The sequence below is a fragment of the Hippoglossus hippoglossus genome, chromosome 13 (assembly GCF_009819705.1).
Source record: "Hippoglossus hippoglossus isolate fHipHip1 chromosome 13, fHipHip1.pri, whole genome shotgun sequence".
NCBI lineage: Eukaryota > Metazoa > Chordata > Actinopteri > Pleuronectiformes > Pleuronectidae > Hippoglossus > Hippoglossus hippoglossus.
In genome coordinates this window covers 15,645,862-15,665,645 of record NC_047163.1, presented here as the reverse complement: position 1 = coordinate 15,665,645, position 19,784 = coordinate 15,645,862, and the positions used below count along the sequence as shown (strand labels likewise).

The following is a 19,784-nucleotide window of genomic DNA, read 5'->3' as shown; positions in this document are numbered from 1 at the left end:
TCTTAGTTACCTCAGCCAAGAGGGTTATGTTTTCTCCCCTATTGTTGTTTGTTTATTGTTGTTTTTTTTGTCAGCAGGATAACGCAAAAACTACTAAACAAATTTCCACGACGTGGGCCAAGAAAGAACCCATACAATTTTGGTATTTCTCGCATTTTGAGTGACATTTTCACAGATTTCCCACAGAATAATTGATGGATCTTGATGGAAAGAGGCATATTTAGAGGATTGATAATTTATTTTGTGCATTTCAGTGCAGATCCAAATAAAAAATCTGGATCTAGTGAATTTAAACCTGGTTTCATTAGAGGAGTTTTGGGGCATGTTTCGAGTTATACGCTCTAATGAGTGTCATCCTAGTTTTTTTACTTGCATTTCTCTTAAAAGTTAGTGATGAATTACTATGAAATTTGGTTCCCACATAATGAATTCTAATGACTTAAGTGATGCCAGGTCTTTTCCTCTAGCACCACTGTGAAGATGACATTTGTACTTTGTTGCTTAAATGGATTACTGTAAAATTTACCACACACATTTAGATCTGCCTCAGGATAAATTGTAATCACTTTAATGATCCTGAGTTTTCATCTATCGTCAAAATTAGTTTGCAATACTTTGCGTCATGACCAAAAGTATTGAAACTACTGACATTCCCCTTGACTCAAGTTGTTCTCTTTTGCTAATTAGCATGTTAAAGTAAGATGATGAACATGGTCTTAACATAACACCTGCTTGACATCGGCATATTAGTTTTGGCATTTTGAGCATTTAGCATTAGCTCTAAGGTCAGTATCACAGTGATGCTAGCATGGCTGTAGCAGACTGTTGGCAATAATAAAGGTGAGAAATACAGGGATTGACATACAATAACCATGAAAATGAGAATCAAAGCAGTCCCCGAGGCAGACACAGATAGTTACATTTCTTCCATAGACTTATTATACAAGAGCTGTTAAAATTGTGTTGGCACCTGAAGAAAGGTCATCCAGAGAAGCTGCAAAGAAAGAAACCGACAAGTGTCAGATTGCTGTTAGAAATATTAGATTCAAAAAACCTGCAGGCGTGGAGGACCTCTCAGATGTACCAGAATTTCCAGTCAGGATTCGACTGATGGATTGCCAGAGGTGGACGATACTAAATAACTGAGGTTAGGCTGTAGACACCTAGCCCAGTAGATGTGCCATTGCCCTTTTTATGCCTTGGATGTGATCTAATGAGCCCCTGAGTTTTTTTCTTTGACTGTTTCGAAGAAGCCCAGAAGTTCCAGACGCGCAGTGCCTTGTGGTTCTGCTCGGCGTCAGAAAACACTGGCCGTGGACTTTAGAACGAGAGCAGGCAGCTCGCTACTCTTGTGTTGACAGAGGCAGCGAGGGCAGTTCTCCCTTCTCCTGCTCCCCACATTCCACTTTCTGCAGAATAAACCTCTTGCACCATCTCACTTACAGTCTTCATCCCCATTTTTCACCACTGAGATGTGTTTTCTTGGTATTCATATATGTATGTGAAAGGTTAAACCTATGTTTATATACACTTATGATGGACAAAAGCACTAAGATAACAGTGTGTAGGGGGGTTGCAATTTTTAAGACTCCATCAGTGTTGACCACAGACGGTAAAGATGGACGATGCGTCTCCACTTCCTCCCACTAACCATGAATGAATCCAAAATATCTCAGATACCAACACTTCAATCTTGCGCATTTGGAGCCAGAGTCTGTGCAGTAGTGATCAGGGGATAGAGTCGTGGTAGCGAGGTCCCGCCGATATAAGCTCTCGACCAATCACGAGTCAGAAAGAGCTGTTAATCCGGATGTTTTGAGTACTATTGATATAGGTTACTTATAGTTATAGGTACGGTTAGTTATATATCAAATAACTAACTAAACCAAACTTAGCAGTTAAATGCAGCCAGCCACCATGGGGCAAACAAGATGCTTTGGCTTCAGTTTTGGGGAGCATTTGTCATCCATCTTTATATACAGTCTATGGTGTTGACAAGGAAACTATAAATATTGAATCATAGGCATAAACTTGTCCGCAACTGATTTTATTTCTTCTTACAGCAGTGTTTCAGTCTCTTATTTTCTTTCTTTCTTCATCAGCACTTCCAGACCATGCTGAAAACAAAGTTGAATGTGCTGACGCTGAGGAAGGAACCGTTGCCCACGGTGATCTTTCATGAGCCCGAGGCCATTGAGCTGTGCTCCACCACGCCGCTCACAAAGAGCAGGACCCATGCTGGATACAAGGTAGGATCACATGGGTCTCATAATCCACCAAATCCAGCCCCGTGCCTGAACAGTAAATCTATAATAGCATTAATACAATCATAATCCAACTGTTTTTCCTTTTTCTTTTTGGACACCCAAGTTAGATCCATTGCCACGTGCTACTCCACCAACACACTTTTTTGAAGTACCACACACGTGTGTGTGTGTGTGTGTGTGTGTGTGTGTGTGTGTGTGTGTGTGTGTGTGTGTGTGTGTGTGTGTGTGTGTGTGTGTGTGTGTGTGTGTGTGTGTGTGTGTGTGTGTGTGTGTGTGTGTGTGTGTGTGTGTGTGTGTGTGTGTGCGCGCGCGTGCGCGCGCGCTCTGGCATGGATGTGTTTGTTTTCCTCCCTGGCTCTGCCGAGTGTCAGATGTAGCATTTGAACCAATGAGCCGTTGGACTCGCAGCCTTTTCTCTTTTCTCAAAACAGAAAACAAACAAGGCTAAAGATTAAAATAGCAGCAACGTTCTGTTATTACACACAACACTCCCCCACCAAGTCACTGAGTGCGTCTTTGTGTCTTCGCCCGCCTTGTGCCACAGCATTGTAACAATAACAAATAAAGTGAGATGACTGTGGTCACATAGGAGACAACTTCAAATGGCTGTGTGGGTACGAGGATTTCGTTTTTGTACTTGGAATGTTGTGTTTGGTCAGTTACGCTTTACTGTTAACAAGCATGTCGGAAAAGGAGTTGAAGCTTTTTCAACTTAGCCTAAATAAAGAAAACATTTCATAGCTAGTTACCCTAAAACACAGAAAAAAAAGTCATTTGACATCATTGCCAAGAAACACACACATGGAACACACAGTCCCCACGTTTATTGGATCACTTTACAGAAGAGCTAACAGAAACACACCCAGACGTATGCTGTATAGATATTTATATGCATATTTGTGTTGGAAAACAAAACGTTTCTAAGGAAGCCAAGAGGCCAAAAGTGCTGAGTTCTCATCAGCAGCACTTCCCAAAAACTCCAGAGGTTCAAATGAAAACATGAAGTGAAAGTGAGTAAGGCAGCCTTTATTGGTAGAGCAGAGAAGTTTGGTCTGTGGTACACATGCAGACATGGCGACACATATGTTATCCAGCAGGGTTTTCATTGGCTCACAAGTAGAGATGTTGTGATACAGCTACCAGCAACAGAAATGCCTCCTATGCTGCTGAAAATGCAGGGTTGTGCATATGCCAGTGTGCAAGTGTATTTACTGATCAGATACCACGTCTTTAAAGTAAATTGGTTTCACACAGTTAAAACTGTAATTGTCCTTCTTCAAAAATCACTTTTTCTTCTTTGCCAGCAGTTGCGCTGCACTGCCTCTGGCAAGTTATGTTATAGAGCAGTGAATATGTGATTTCCAGTAGTGTAGCGTTAGCCCGAGCTAGCGAACGTGTCTATAAAACGGGAACAAACAATATGGTAATTCATTTTGAATTCAGTGAAGATGTTTAAAAAAAGAAAAAAAAAAAAAATCTATACTAAGGTCAGTGAGCTTATGTCTGGTCTCAGGCTACTGACTCATCAGTATCCCATTCCCCATGTTCAGTGTGTCATACTTGGTTTCTAATTGATCATACATGTTCTTTTTGTGTGACAAATTTTAACCAGCTGTTTCTCTAAACTTAACAGTGTAATGACAGTTTTAGTGTAAGGTAACAGAGATATGCAGCGTCATGTCGTATCATCCTACTGACAATCACTACTGTGATAAGATAAATATTGATGTATTGCCACGGTGAACACTGCACATAGATGAACTTGGTATCCCTCTCTGTCTAGTGTGAATCCCAGTCTCCGCTCTCTGCCTGCTCCTCCCTCTGTGCCGGCTGCTCTTTCCAGCATTGCCGCAAATGCCAAAGCCATGTTGCCATGGATACCACTACAGCTATTCAGCAGAATACCAGCCACACACAAAAAAATTCATTTCCCTCATCTGTCTGCGACCTCCTCATTTACAATTCTGTCTGCCTCGCCGCATGCATTTGTTGGCCTGTGTATTCTGTCTCGTGTAACTTACTGTCTGAGTCACTACCTGCCTGTCTGCATATCTGTCTGACCATCTGCCCCAGCACCTCTGCTTCCACCATCAGACCTCAAAGAGCCATTATTTCTTTTCATGGGAAAAAACTTTGGAAACAGTGGTCTCATTTTGCCCTTCTCTCCCCTCGTGATTGGCCTTTATATGGCACAATATGATCCAATTTATTATCCTCATGGTCTATATTCCCTTTCATTTCTCACCCGTCTCCCTCATTCTGCTTTCTCCCAGCCCCCAGGTGTTGTCCCAGTTTGCAGGCAGGCAGGAAGGCTGTCCGAGGGCCGCTGAGCGCCTGCCAAAGCTAACAGCTAGCAAGGATGAAAGGCCGCCTCTCATTGCCCTGCCTGGCCTGCTGCTGTCAAAGTGGTCCACTTCACGTCCATTGAGAAAATATAGTCAATGCTCTTTAGATCCATGCCAGCTCCACAGTCGTATGCAATGACAATAGAGAAATTATTTTGGAGACTGCTGAAAATACAACTCAGCTTCTTACCCTGACTTTGTTGTGGTTGAAATAAATCTTTTCTTCATTTTCAAAGGGTAAAAAAATGAAGAGTTACCAACACATTCACACTAAGGAATGCACAGTTAGGTTAGTGGTTGTATTCACCTTTAACTCTCTGCTCTTGTCTCTTCAGAGTCCTGTTTTCATTCTTCTCAGGCGTCACTAGTCAAATTAGGCTTATAAAAAGTATTGAAAGTATTTCCCAAAATAAAGGTATAGATAGATCAAAACTTTGAATTTGTATCTGAATGCATATTGTTAGCGTTTTGGCATTACGGCGTCACTCCGAGGGGGAAAGAAGCTAGAGATGTAGAAAGAAACTCTCAGAGATTTGACTTTAAGCTGTGACTGGCAGTGATTAAACTAAGTACTGTTGCCAGAATGGGACTAATAGGCCTTTGAAAGATGTTACAGTAGAAACGCATTGGTGGTAATCAAGTCCATGATGGCTGAAATCCATTTAGCTGCTTCAGTGTCAGGCTCCTGGTGCTGGGCTGGGCTGGCTCACCTGTCACCCTGTCGTGACTTTACTGGGACACCTAAATAGAACTCAGCCATTGCTAATGTTATCAGTAGCATGTGTGCTCTTACTGCTATGACAAGTCAAAATGTCTGCATATCGTCAGTTACATTCCAAGCACGTCTAGCTCTGTTTCTGCTGCTGCTTGGCACAATTTCTCTCATGTACAGTTGAACCACACCAGCGACAGTGCGTGATTCTCCTACACTGACGTCATTCACACTCGCAGCGCAGGGCAGGCTGGTCCTACCATGTCTTTATCTTATCTGTCAGGCAGAGAGGCTTTTTGTCCCTCTCTAATTGGTATGCTGATGTCAGTTAGTGTGCTGTGCGTACCGTCACTTCTCTAGCGAACAGAGAACAGAACGCACAGTGATGACATTTATATGATTAGCAACCTCCAGGGTGAGATGACCGGTGCTCCCAGTTCCCTGCTAAATGTGAATGTCTGTGTTTGAGTCTGAGGCAGCCTTTTTTTATATCAGGGTTTTTGGACTTCGCTTTGTCATCTGTAATAGTGTTCAACATTTTCCAGGTTGTGTCTTCCCAGCTTAATTTTCTTTTTGGACCACATAGCTAATGGGAGCAGCAGACAAGGGTCAGCGTGACCACACTTAGGACAATACTCCTCTGCGCTTATGGGTTAGTATGAAGGTTGAGCGATGTTGAGACGAAATCTGAGTGTGTTGTGGTTCACAGGTGAACTCTTGTGTAGTGGAAGCCTGTGCTGCAGTTGAGGACTTCTCTCAGATCCACTGATTAATTTGAACTGTTTGGTTCTTCTCTGATAAAAGACTGGACAGTCAGATCAAATGTCCTAATTTTAGTCATCATCTTTTTTTCTGTTACACTCACAGTATGGGCTTACAGACCAGGGCCAGTACCTGCTGTGAATTGAATGCTTCTCACGTAAATGTGCATCATGAAAGCGGTACCGTGTTTCTAACAAATTCTGCCTGCCTGCAGAGGATGGTAAAAACGTATCAATGTTTTAACAGGCCAGAGACATGGGTGAAATTGCTCCAGGTGGTCTGATTGTGACAGATGGGTCAGTGTGTTTGTGTAGGAGAGGAATGGTCTAGTAAATGGTCTTTATTTATATAGAGCTTTTCTAGTCTCGATGACAAAACATTTTACCGTACAGCTTTGCTATTCACCCATTCAGGCACACATTCATACAGTGCATCTATGTGTAGTACTTTGTCTATCACACATCACTCACACACTATCAGCACACGGAATGGGGGAGACTGATATTGACCCTCTGGTCAGTGGACGACCCACTCCACCTTCTTAGCCACGGCATTGACAGCTGAGAACAGTAAGCGGCATGAGGGCAAAGACCACAGCAAACTGTTCGACCAGGAAGCGATGGTGTAAAAACACTAGAGTTACAGACTTTTTTATGTTGTGTAAAACATGTATTAATATATTATGAAAGTGTGATGGGACAAATTAGACTGGTGCCCTGTCACAGGGCCCCTACGGTGCTTTACTTTTAGTTAACTTAAACTTCACTTTGACAGGGCTCCAGAGTGCAACCTTTTTTTTTGTAGGTTAAAATCTTCCCAGTACCACTAAAATGTTTACTCATGTGTGACAAGAATCACGATGGCCTGATAAACATAGAATGTCTCTGGTGGGAGTATGTGCCGTAAGCTGTGGCGCTGCTATAACATATGTACAGTGTTACACAAAACCTTCTCTGTGCAAAAATCTGGACGGGATAAACCCCAGTGTGCTCTGTAGGCTGATCCTGATGCACCCAGTGCAGGAGGATTTGACTAAACACCATTTGTAATGGCATCAAATAGTGTATGTAAAGTAAGACTTGCATTGCGAATGTGTGTGGGACAGGAATTAAAAATAAACTGTCTCCATAGCGAAGATTTCAGAAGTATTTTATGACCATCATTGAAATATGGAGAATTTTAACCTAAAGTGGGCTGTATGGACGAGGCTGAGCGGGGTGAAAGCTTCTTTCATATACACTGAGGTGCTCCTGTCTTGACTTACATTGCAACACTCAGACTCTGTTATGCGCATTCACACACACACACACACACACACACACACACACACACACACACACACACACACACACACACACACACACACACACACACACACACACACACACACACACACCACCTTCTTCTCACTGCGCAACACAAACAAGCAAATACACACAGAACGTTCAGAAAAAAGCCCTCATCCATCTTTGCATGCCGTGGCAAGCGGAGCCAGCTGTACTTTGCTGATTCAATAAGTTTAGAGGAATGTTAACAACCTCCTCAGGAATGCTGCGTTCCCAAGCAGTGGATTTCCAGTCATGTTGGGGGATCCAGACGCAGGGGCCTACTGAGGGAGAACGCCTGGGTAACCGTTGTGTTCTACAGCAGGACACTTGTGTTTTAGCGTTAGAACATGCTGTAGCATTTTTGTGTGTGACTCAGTAACTGTCTTTTTCCCAATTTCATGGAACTGACTACAGTCCAAGCTGAAATCCAATACAGATACTGTGAATATCAAATAATAAAAATAGAATGAATATTGACCGAGACACCATATATGCTTGGTGAGTAATATAAACTTGTAAGTGCTGTAACATTTCTGAATTGCCCCAAAATGCTGTATGATTAAATAATCTTCACTCAAGGTCCAACTAAGACAATTTTCTCGAGCTTTTAACCGCATTTAAAACTTCTATACAAGAAAATTAGCCTTGTGTTAAGATTACTGTATTCTTTCAAACTCACCTTCTCATGACGACTACCTAAAATATACACAGTTTGTGAGAACAATTTCTTTTCATCAGCAGAAATTCATTGATCAGCCACGTCATTAAACCAGGTAACTGGGTTTAATATTGTGTAATGTTGAACTACAAAATAAGTTTTAATTCACATTTCCAAATGTTCATGTAATGAATATACACCGATCGGCTACAGCATTACAACTGGTTACCTGTTTTAATGAGGAGGGTGTATAAGCCAATCCCGTCCTAATTGTCCTAATCTTTTGTAAATTAGCTGAATCACAAGTATCACAAAGGATAAGTATCACCATTGCCAACCCACGAGGTTCGGATTAAAATTTTGAAATATATTCAGGTTTGGGCCAGGTTTGGTTATGCTGGCTTTTTTTTATACTGCATGTGCATTTTATCAGGGAAAACATTAGGTTGGTTTTCGGATAGAAATAGCAGTGTACCCCTCGGAATGGGTTCAGGCTTGGTGAGTTTTTCTCTCAGGCTCGGACTGGTTTGGATAGAAATAGCAGCTTGAGCCACACTCTACTGACACGGACAAATCTGATATTTGAGGTAAAAACAAAAACAATCACATTGTGGAATCATCTCAAGCTAGTAAGAAAGCAATACAAAGTTTGGATGGAGAGATCTTTGATATCACTGAGAGACAGACTGTGTTTTTGTCTGCAGCAAAAGCAAAGCTGTTGTCCTTGGATCGGTGTCTGGGAAATTGCCTAATGCTGAAACGACAAGTTCCAGAAGTGTTGCTAACTGTTTGTACCTTCACATCACAGTCTGTTCCCAGACTGCTTCTGATCCAATGGGACCAAACTGCTTTCCTTGTTCTGCTCTCAGACCCTCTTTCCTGTCATTTCAGACCCTTTCTTCTTCTTCTCTATCTACGTTGCCAAAGCTTCTCCGCAGGGATAGGTATCTCTTCACTGATTCCTCCAAGTCTCTCTCTTCCTCCTCCTCCTCCCCTTTTTCCCATACCTCCTTTCTTCTGCTGATAGCTGAACCAGCTGTGGCCCGAGCAGCCGCAGCAGCTGCCCTAGCTCTACACCTCTCATACACATGCATGCCTGTGAGGTTACACGCACATACAGAGACAGACACACAGACGGTGTGTGTTGTGCGTGAGTGGACCAGGATGTTACTGTCTTTCCCCCACTGGTTTGCTTGCTGGGCTGCGGATGTTTTTTTTCTGTTTCCCTCTGTGTATCCCTCACTTTCTTCAGTCTTTCTTTGCATTAACTTACTTTCTATCATCTTCTCTGCCTATTTTTCACATCTGTTTACCGCAGTGAGTTTCTCTCTGTCCGTCTGTTTCTCCTTTGTTCGTCGCATAATTGCGGTTTAACAGGCATTGTTGGGTTTTCATCCTGTGAATCATCAGAAAATGTTAAATGTTAAAATCTGTCTGCCTCATTCATCATCAAACTCAGACAGGATTGAAGCTGGCATGTAGTGGTGGCAGAGTGACTGTGTTGGCATGCATGTACTGCAGTATGGTTTTAATGACTCAAGTCCTTTGCAGTGTTACAAACATGCAGATAAAGGACTTAATGAGGCAGCATTTGCACAACCTCTCTGATGATTATCATACATGTGTCTTCGAACAATATTCAGATTTATGATCTAATGTGTTTCCAGCCAGACGCAACAGTTGGTGGATATTTTGCAGGGCTACAGATGCACTCATTGAAGAATTGGTGGAAAATTACAATAAAGCCATAATGCAGGAACATTTTCAAAATCGGATTAATAAGTATCAGGGACATTTGAGTGTTTCTCAGGTTGTGTTTCTCCACAGATTTTTTTGGAGTTGTTGATTTTTCCCTTTATGTATGAAAAGATTGATACCACTCTTGTAGCTGTACTGTAAATATGAAGCTCCATTTGCAGTTGATTAGCTGAGCTTAGCATTAAGCCTGGATAACTGCTCCCCTGGCTCCACAAGCTAGCACTTTTAACTGTCACTATTTAAGAGGATAAATAAAACTGCTGATTTTGTACGAATAAGGAACTGTAAAGTGTTAGTATCATTGCAGCTTAAAATATTTTTTTTAAAAAACCATTTGACAAAGCCAGGCTAGCTAGCTCTTTCCACAATAGCCTCTATGTAAAGATGGGTGACTCGTGTTGTTCAAAATTAAGCCAAAATACACATGATATAGGTGCTGCCATCCTGTGCTTTTGATGTAATTTATATCTCAAACAGACATGAGTGGTAAATCCTCTCATCCCAACTTAAACTTTTCTGTTAACTTCTTTTAACTTTCCTTAAGACTACAAACTGTAGCAATCTGACGTCTTCAGCTGTCTCTTCCGTGCTGTGCGACCTTCTGCTCGCAGGTCTAGCGGCTCATCAAGAGTCTCCCAATCGAGGAGTTAGAAAGAATAGAAAATGACAATAACCTCCATAAACCAAGAGTCAGTAATAGTGGCCACATGTCTAGCCACACATGCTAGTGTTTAACTACACTCCTCCCCCCCATCTCAGTGTCACAAACACTCTCACTCCACTTCATTGTTTTTCTCTCTCTGCTGTGAAACAGGTACACAAACACATTTAGTTTAGGAATCCAGTGGATACTTCACATCTTACCTTGGCATACTTGAAAATTAAAGTCTCCCAAACACAGTTTTTTCCTCTTTCTCCCTCCAGCTTGTATGTCTGTCTGTTTTTCTGTCAGTGTAGAATTCCATCTTTGCAGCCCCCGAAGGCCTTAGATCCTGTAAATCATCATTATTTCTGTCTCTGTATTGCTTCATGTAATGCAATCAATATTTTCAGTTTGACGGTATAGAACTGCTACCAATTAGCCTCGGAGGGGGGTACACAACAGTAGAGGGGATGTGAGGATAGAGGAGAGGGGGTAAAAGAGAGAAGGGAGAGCGATGGGAAGAAGGGACGACAAGAGACGAGAAGAGTTTAGGACAAAGAGGAGAAACACATGGAAAGTTGAACCAACTGGGAGAACTCTGTAGATCTCTGAAATGATTTAAGCTTGCCTGTCTGAGACTGAGACGACTGGTGAGCAGGCTGCCAGAGCACAAGACAGCAGATGTGTTCTGGTCTGGGACAGAGTCGATTTGATGTATCAATTTTGTGCATAGTTTTAAAAATAAATAATAAAAACCATAGACTGTATATAAAGATAGTCGGCGTGTTTCTTCTTCCCACTCTTCAGCGATGCCAAATACCAAGATATAAATGCTGCCTTCTTGCGCCGAAGATATCCCTTGGAGCCAAAGTCTGTGCAGTAGCGATCAGGGGATGGAGCCGCAGTACCGAGTCAGTCTCAGCTGTCAATCATGAGGTTTCACGTTGTTTTTATAGCATCAAATAACTAGCTAAAACCAATCTTCCCAGAAAAGTGAGCACTTGAACATACAGCAGTGTGATGAGAGCTACCTAACATGTCAGAAACCATCTTTTAGGAAAGTTTATGTCAAGTGTAGGCCTACTTTGACTTTCAGTTTGTTCCATGTCTCATCCACCAACAATAGGAGGCAGGAGTTTTACAGCCTATACTACAGCCAGCCACCAGGGGGCAATCTACATGCTTTGGCTTCACATTTGGCTAGCTGTCATGTTTTCCATCTTTATATACAGAAAAGTTTTTTTCTCTTCCAACCTGAATCATGTTTCTTTTCCATCTGCAGAATTTTACGATCATTTGAGTCAGTGTTTGTCTCTTCATTGTTCCAATCCATGATTTGTACATTTGGAAACTGTTCCGATGCGCTCACACACTCACTCACACAGACACTCACTCACAGCTGTAGCTGTTAAAAGTCACCCACTAACTTGTCTCGGATCCACCTCTGCAATTTCCTCCCAGACACTCAAACTGCGCACAGATCCACCTCATGCTGTTGTTTTGTGGCCTCATATTTTATTCAGCTGGTGTCAGAAGTTAGATTTGTGCTTTTAATTTCAATGTGATCATGTCTCACTGGCTACTTTCAGTCTGAAAAAGTATAATTTTCCTAATCGTTTGCCCACAAACCAAAACTAGACCATGCACGGTGGAGCTGATGCTCTGATGATGCTTCTTTCTGTGTTATTCTATCAGAGGTTGTGGTCTCAAGTCTGAACCTTATTTTTAAGGAGGAAGAATTTTTTACAAGGAAATATCAAAGCACATTCTACATTTAAAACATATTTCTAATTGTGGTATTTCTGTTGGTGGATATCAGTGTTACTGTCTGACATATTATAAGTTATATAAGTTTTTATATGTTTGCAGGTCAGTCTGATGTTTTTGAGGTAGTATGGTCTCATTTGAAAGGTTACAGGTGTGTTCCCTGCACATTTAGGCTGGTCTCTGTTGTATTTAACCAGTCACTGTATTGTATGATGTTTTGTGGGGAAACGACACTCGCAGCAGTTTAGTTTAGACCGTTTTATCCTCCTGTACATCAAGTGGTTCTTGACTCAAATTCCCACTTTATTGTGTTTGTCGCCAACACTTTTTTTTTTACTGGAATTAAATTACAATCTATAACTTTGATTAATTTCTGCAAAGTGAGCCTATAATGGACTGGATCTTCCACTGGATCACTGTCATCTGCTGCTTTTAATCTAACACTGACAGTATTTAATGCTTCACTAAAATTATTATTTCGTTAGTGTTGCAGAAATAATTGCACTGTATTCAAGCGAGTGCACCAAAAATGCTTGTTTGGCTTTTTTTGAGTTGCTATTCCAATAATATAGATTGTAACCTGTTCACATTTTTTGTCAATCCACTGCCATGTTACAGGAGGCAAACCTTATAAACTCCAGATTCACTTTCACATTTAGTGCACATAACTGAACAAACTCAACTTTCCTTCTACATGTGCTGAATTCACCTACAGACCACATTTTAATACCAGGTGTAAATGGGCTCAGTGTCGTCTTAAGCCTCAAGGAAAAAATTAGGTAGAGTTAAAACTGTTGATTCATGCACTGCAATCCCCCCAAAAATCATACGCATCCAATGAGTTAGTGGTGCCTTTGTTTTATGAGCACGGCCTTATAGGCAGCATTTTTCTATCTCTATCTGTCCTCCATCTTTCTGCTCGAGCAATGTAACAATTTCCTCTTCAGCTGCATGTTTGCTTTGGACTTAAAGGAAACAAAGTCTAATGTTTGCTCTGTCTGGTGACCTCCTCACCTCACACAGTCCTCACTTATCTCCGCCGTACACACACACACACACACTTACCTTATATCTTATTCTGGTTTATCTAATTTGTATTCATCTGTTCATGTATGATAAAAGCTACTCAGACAGAAACATTTAGCCAAAACAGGTCAAACTTGTAGGAAGTTCAAACTTTTTTTCGGAAAGAAAGAACAGAAAGAATTTGCTGCTCTGATAATCTTGTGAGTTCTGTTGTTGTTTCTGGACTTTTCTCCTGAGCTCATACCAATGAAGGTTATGGTTTTCTTGAGTGTGCTTATTTATTTTGCATTTTCTCCATTCTTAACCCTTGTTCTAGGTCCGAGGTCCTACCCGGACCTATAACCTAAAAATCCTTGAGAATTGTCAAATTTGAGTGCTTGTATTTTAAGTGGAGCAGCTCCTCTAGCCTTTATGGCACCAAGTTAGCAACCCAGAAAACTTAATGACCAATTGCATGCATAGTATACACAAACACTGTGATGCCAATAAAATTTGGGAATTCCGATAAGCATTCCATCAAACAAAAGCAAAGTTGGGCTAAAGAATTCATTCAGGCTGAATAGGAGGTCACTGCAACTCTTCAACATGCCAGCATTATTTATCCAGGCGAATACATCATTTTGTAACATGACAGCAGAACAGAGACAGTAAAGCTGACATGAGAGAAAACGTTGGCCGACTCCCAGCTCCTGTAAGGAAATGAAACCTGGCAAAGCAGTCATCCTTAGTTCAGCTAGGAAGTGAGCAATCAGTAGAAACAATCACAGTTTAAACAAGTAACTGAATATCAAAATATGAGTATCAGAGAAAAGAAGTCCATAATGACTCTCTCCATGTCTTTTGACATACTAACAGCACACTGAATGGCTGATGAATCTTGGCTCAGTCTTTAGATTTGTTGGCTGACTGAGTGACTGACCGCCTTTTGGCTACGAGACGGTGTCAGTGTGGTTGAATTATAGCAAACTGCCTAGCCTCCACGCTGCTCCTGCAGACCTGGGGTAGTCAGCTGTTTGATGGATCCGGAGCGAAGGCACTATGTCCCACCCTGTGGTCGCCACTAATGAAAACCATGTTTGAGGAGGCAGCCGCTTTCACTGCCTGGCTCTTTGAATCACTGTTGCCTATAGGAAACCCTCAAGGGCCAAGTTGTACAAGACTATTGTTTGTGTTCACCCCCAATCAGTCTTGTAGCTGTTATGACAACATTTAGGAAAAACACGATACACATTTTAATTCACCTGATTTTCACATGAAATATGATATATCACTGTTCCTGGTCAAGTTCACACAATTTTGAGAATTAATGTTCAGTTGCTTCATTTACTTCCCACAGTTAAGACATGTCTCTGGTGGTGGCATTACATTTGTTGCTATGAGTATTTTCTAAGTGTTCGTAAATTATTTTTCACAAATTATCACTTTAAAGAACATTCTTTTAACAGACTGTACTTCTACATTCAATGTTTCACTTGCTTCCTCTTCCTTTTGTTGCTGCTCCATTTCTCCATTATTTCCATTTTCTGATATTTTAAGACTCTTCCAATTCTTTCACACGTTTTTTTATATAAAATAAACTGTTGTTGGCATCAGAGGTTTGGGGTTATAAAAAGAAATTTGACAAGTTGCTACATTTTACTCAAGATATCAGTGCCTGCGTTACTCGCCTTAATCGTAAATGCTAAAGTATATCTATCCTACACAGGAGTAATTGCTTGTCTAACCGAGAGGCTGGTGACTGGCTGGCTGTTCTACATGCTCACTCTGAAAGATCCCATTCAGTCAAAATCATAAGCAGAGAATGAGGGCAGGTTGACTCGAAGGGTGCAGTCAGATCATGTGATGAATAAAACAGGACCCAAGCTCTTGCTTTATGTCTTTTTCTGGTCTTTTATGTCAGTCGCTCACTCAGTCATGCTTTTTGCTTTGGTATCTGTTGATCTGCTGGGTGGACCTTTCCCTTATCATCATCATAAAACCTTGCTTTGAGATAATAGTTCACTTAAATTTCTTAAGGGAATGGTGTTATCGAGACCACAGGATTGATGTTGGGCGACGAATGCAGGCCACATCTTCTGCAAATGTTCCAGACTGTGATATGATACCAATCTTGCCCTTTAGTATTCACACTTATCGTTGCACTCATGTTATCTGCAGCCGTGTGTCAAATGTGTGCGCATGTCGAGCAGCTGTAATGAACTCTTGAGTGTGCAGAGTATTCCCCTGCCCCAGTGTAAACACAGACAGGAGTGAAAACTCTTTGAGCGTTTGACTCATAGCAGGCTCCTCCTCTGTGTATTTTTATAAAGCCATAAAGAACACCACGTAGAGAAAGCCTACAAGTCGGCCATTATTCCTGGACCAATCTTGAATTGGCCTCATGCCCACAGAAATCTCCAGCTTAGTTCACTTCTTAACTTTCTCTCTCTCCCTCATATCTTATCCCTCTCCATCTACTCAGTGTATCACTCTCCTGGTATGCAGTGTCATTACTATGGAATTCTATGGTCCTTGTTGCAACCACAGCTTCTCTTTGGGAAATAACACACACACACACAGCTTTCGGCGTGTCAGTAAAGTTACCACAGAAAAATTTGTAAAGCTCTTTTCACCACTGTCTGTTCTTTAAAGGTCTTTCTCTAAACCCCCCCCCCCCCCCCCGGTTTGTGAGGTTAAATGCGATGTACATTGAATATTCTCAGTACTTTTTATCAAGCAGTGTTTTTATTTAAAACTGCTGGCAGTGATTTGAAATGGTAATGGTCTATACTCTTGATTTTCATAATTAAAGTTTTTGCCTTATCTTACCTCAGGTTAACACTAAATATAAACTCTGTTAAGAAAAAGACCTGTTTAAAGGGATAGTTCACCAAAAAATGAAATTCCACTCATTATCTACTCACAACTATGCCGATGGAGGGGTGGGTGAAGTGTTTTGAGTCCACAAAACATTTTTGGGAGTTTCAGGGGCAAAAAGGTGTTGCAACCAAATTGCAGTAACTGGTGACCACTTCTTTAAACGTAAAAACAACAACATCCAAGTGTCCGTAAGCCCCGACATTCAAATTTGTCTCGGAACGGCATCTTTTACACCATGTTTTTAGCATAAATGTCAATTGTTGGCCAGTCCCAGGTCCCACCTGCTAACCAAATGTAACTGGGGGTTTGCATTGAAACCCCTTAGACTTTGGAACAATTTTGATGATATCATTTTCTCTGTATGAAAGTATGTCACCTTGGGATTCTATTATTTATAGTTATTCAATTTGTTTTTAAAATATATGAGATCTTTTGACGTATCACACCCCTGTTATTTCGTCCTTGCAGTTTCTGTTCATCTGTTGGAAATGATGTGCTCTGATGTATTTATAGACAACTGCATATTTACATCTCTAACATGTTGCACTGTGGGAAAGGTTGAGTCTAATAGTATCTCTGTGTCTCATTTCCTGCAGGTGACCTACCTGGGTAAGGTGACTATCTCGGGAACCCAGTTCCTATCTGGCTGCACAGAGTCAGCAGTGGTTGGTCTGGTGGAAAGTCGTGGCCTGGCTCAGCAGCAGCAGGGCACCTGCCCCGCAGGCAGCTCTCTGCTGGAGATTCGGCCCTTCCAGGTGCGCCTTCACCACCTGGATGACCACAGCGAGGCATCGGTAACCATGGACACCTACCAGGTGGCCCGCATCGCCTACTGCACAGCCGACCATAGCGTCAGATCCAACGTATTTGCCTGGATCTACAGGGAGATCAACGATGACCTGTCCTTCCAGATGGACTGCCATGCTGTGGAGTGTGAGAGTAAGCTGGAGGCCAAGAAGCTGGCGCACTCCATGATGGAGGCTTTCCGCAAGACTTTCCATAGCATGCGCAGTGACGGCCGCATCCACAAGAGCGGCTCATCGGATGACTTTGCCGAGGACTCATCCACCCCTGAAGACACGACTCCAGATGACGGTTGAACAGAAACTCGCCTAAATTCCTGATCTCTCCCCCGTCTTAACAAAGCGACGGGTGACTGGAAGGATGGACAGATTACCTGCTTTTCTCATTCTCCCCTACTATCCCTCTCTCTGTTTTCAATCTGGAATCAAATTAACTGACCCTGTGAACCAACACACCCAGGATAATGAAGTAGCTTTTAAATACCGTGAAGGGAAGGTAGATGGAAAAGGAGTTACAAAAGATCTACATACAGGGATAGCAAATAGCTGCCACTTTGAATAAAGACCCACAAGGGCCTTTTAAGCACCTCTGTAATCGCCCTCAAGAGATTGACTCAGCAGTTCCTTTTTTCCACCACTGTCGCTCCTGCACCCAGCAGAAACACGGTTTGTGGTTCTTAAGCTTTTTCATCTGAGAAACAACGAAATTTAGTCCCTGTTCTTCTGACCCCAGCTCATTATAAACCTATTGCTACTCTTGCCATGTAGGGACCCAGCAGCACTAGACCAGTGACCTACATTGGGTCCCAACCCAGAGTTTATGAGACTGTTGGAGCACATAAATTCCTTAAATGTTTAATTATGTGGATCTCTGTCAAAATGCCTTGGTTAAATAGCAAATGAGGATGTGAAAGAATAGCTCCGCCTTTAAGCACTGCTCCATATCATCACTATAGTACCTTAGTCCAAACCCCCGAAATGATTTGCTGGCATGGCTGTTACTCATGTGGACGACGGAGCCAGAGCTTCTACGTCCGTCTCTGTTTAATAGGTAGTTGCAGATCCAGAGTATCTTAAAGGTGCTAAATGATTTTACATTTTAGAAGTTCTCTCTAGGCTGAAGGCCTGGACCTGTCTCAGACACGGTAATCATCCACATATGGCTTCTGTTTTAAGTAAACCAAAATTCAGGCTGGAGTTTGCCTGTCGGATTATGTGCCTCACTTTCCTCTCACATTAGTTTGGTCTCTCACCCCAGGTCCCTGTGTGTATGTGTGTGTATGTGTGTGTATGTGTGTGTATGTGTGTGTATGTGTGTGTGAGAGGGACATTTCTTTGTGTGTTTCTGTGTGTGTAGGTGTAATTGCTTACTTTGGTAGTTTGTGTATATGAATGTAACATGTGAGTGTTTGCATCTCTGTGTGTGAAAGATAAAAAGGTAAAGGCAGGAAGATCCGAGAGGGGAGGGAAGGACGTCTCATCGTTCCTGAAGCATCCATTTTCGATGCGTACGGAGGTGTTTTAAAATCAGACATGGTACTGTGACCATTCGCCACGTTTTCTTACTTTAATCCCGTATGAAATAACTGTACGACTCTAAATGTGCCAGCCGCTGAGATCGTAGGACCCCTTCAACAAAACCACAGCCGTCCAAGGAAACAAGTGGCGCCTCCTGGCTTCTGCTGAATGTACGATTGAGTCTGACGTGCTGTGAGCACCTCACGCCACCTCCGGTCAATTCAGTCTCCCACGATCTCCTCGCGTCCTCGCATACTGCCACGCGGGGAGCGAACCTATGATGAGTTTGCTCCGTTGCCCCGCATCGCCTCTCTGAGCGGAACAAAAACTCGCCACAGCGCCAGGACACTTTCTCCTTTTTTCTAACTGGACTGTGTTGAACAGACTGGACGCTCTCAATGGAAAACGGTCACTGGTCAGTGACTCAGCCAGAATGATCAAGACGACTCTGATCAGCACACACACTCTCATATACGCACCCTACATACGACTATACATATGTACACATTGTATTTGAATCTCGCTCAATAAGCTTATGTAAATACAAATGTATCGCTTTCCAAATATTACAGTATAAATGTTGATAGCTATTTTAAATAATAATAAAAAAAAAGATGCTGAGAACATCATGCGGTACAGAAACAGTGTTATACAGCCTACTGTGAATTATAAGTGGAGAGCCTGAATGCTGTGTGTGTGTGTTTGTTTGTGTGTGTGTGTGGAGGGGATTGTGTATGGACAGGAGAGAGAGGTGGGGGGGGGATGTTTATAAAGCTCTAGATTACTGTGTCATGTCTGTCTGACAGCTCAGACGCGCTTTAAATGTTCAAAAAAACAATGTTACTTAAGTGTTTTCTATACAGTGTTTGCAAAGATCAAGAAACAATTGCATATAAAGTATTTACCACGAGTGACTGTGTGACGGTGTGGTCTGTTTGTTTTTTTTTTGGATTCACATCTCCACATGTCCGTCCCTGCCGTCATCAGATCCAGGCTGAGAGAAGTTGTTTTGGGGTTTTTTTTCTTAAAAAAAGCTCAATTTGGAAACTTATTGGATTCCCCGCTGCGGCTGTGTGTGGGAGGATAAACACAAAGCATGTTCAGTTTCAGAACAAACAGAATGAATAACCAGATGATGCTCAGACAGGATGCCAGGACAGATGTAAAGCGTAACCACACACACACACACACACACACACACACACACACACACACACACACACACACACACACACACACACACACACACACTCACCCTTGTTCCCGCTGACTGGAATGTGATATTATTTTTTTTTTCTCTCTCCCTGAAACGATGAAAGGTATAAATTCCATCTCGGT

General features: G+C 42.1%; 1 protein-coding gene across 1 annotated transcript in view; it reads left to right on the top strand.

The window, feature by feature from the left end:
• pid1 (phosphotyrosine interaction domain containing 1) overlaps window positions 1-19,365 on the top strand; it is a 31,318-nt gene extending 11,953 nt beyond the window's left edge. The window contains exons 2-3 of the mRNA XM_034604548.1: window positions 2,103-2,249; window positions 16,722-19,365. Of these exons, the coding sequence (XP_034460439.1) occupies window positions 2,103-2,249; window positions 16,722-17,225 (651 nt within the window). The 3' untranslated portion in view covers window positions 17,226-19,365. The remainder of the gene's footprint in view (window positions 1-2,102; window positions 2,250-16,721) is intronic.
• Window positions 19,366-19,784: the final 419 nt, after the last annotated feature.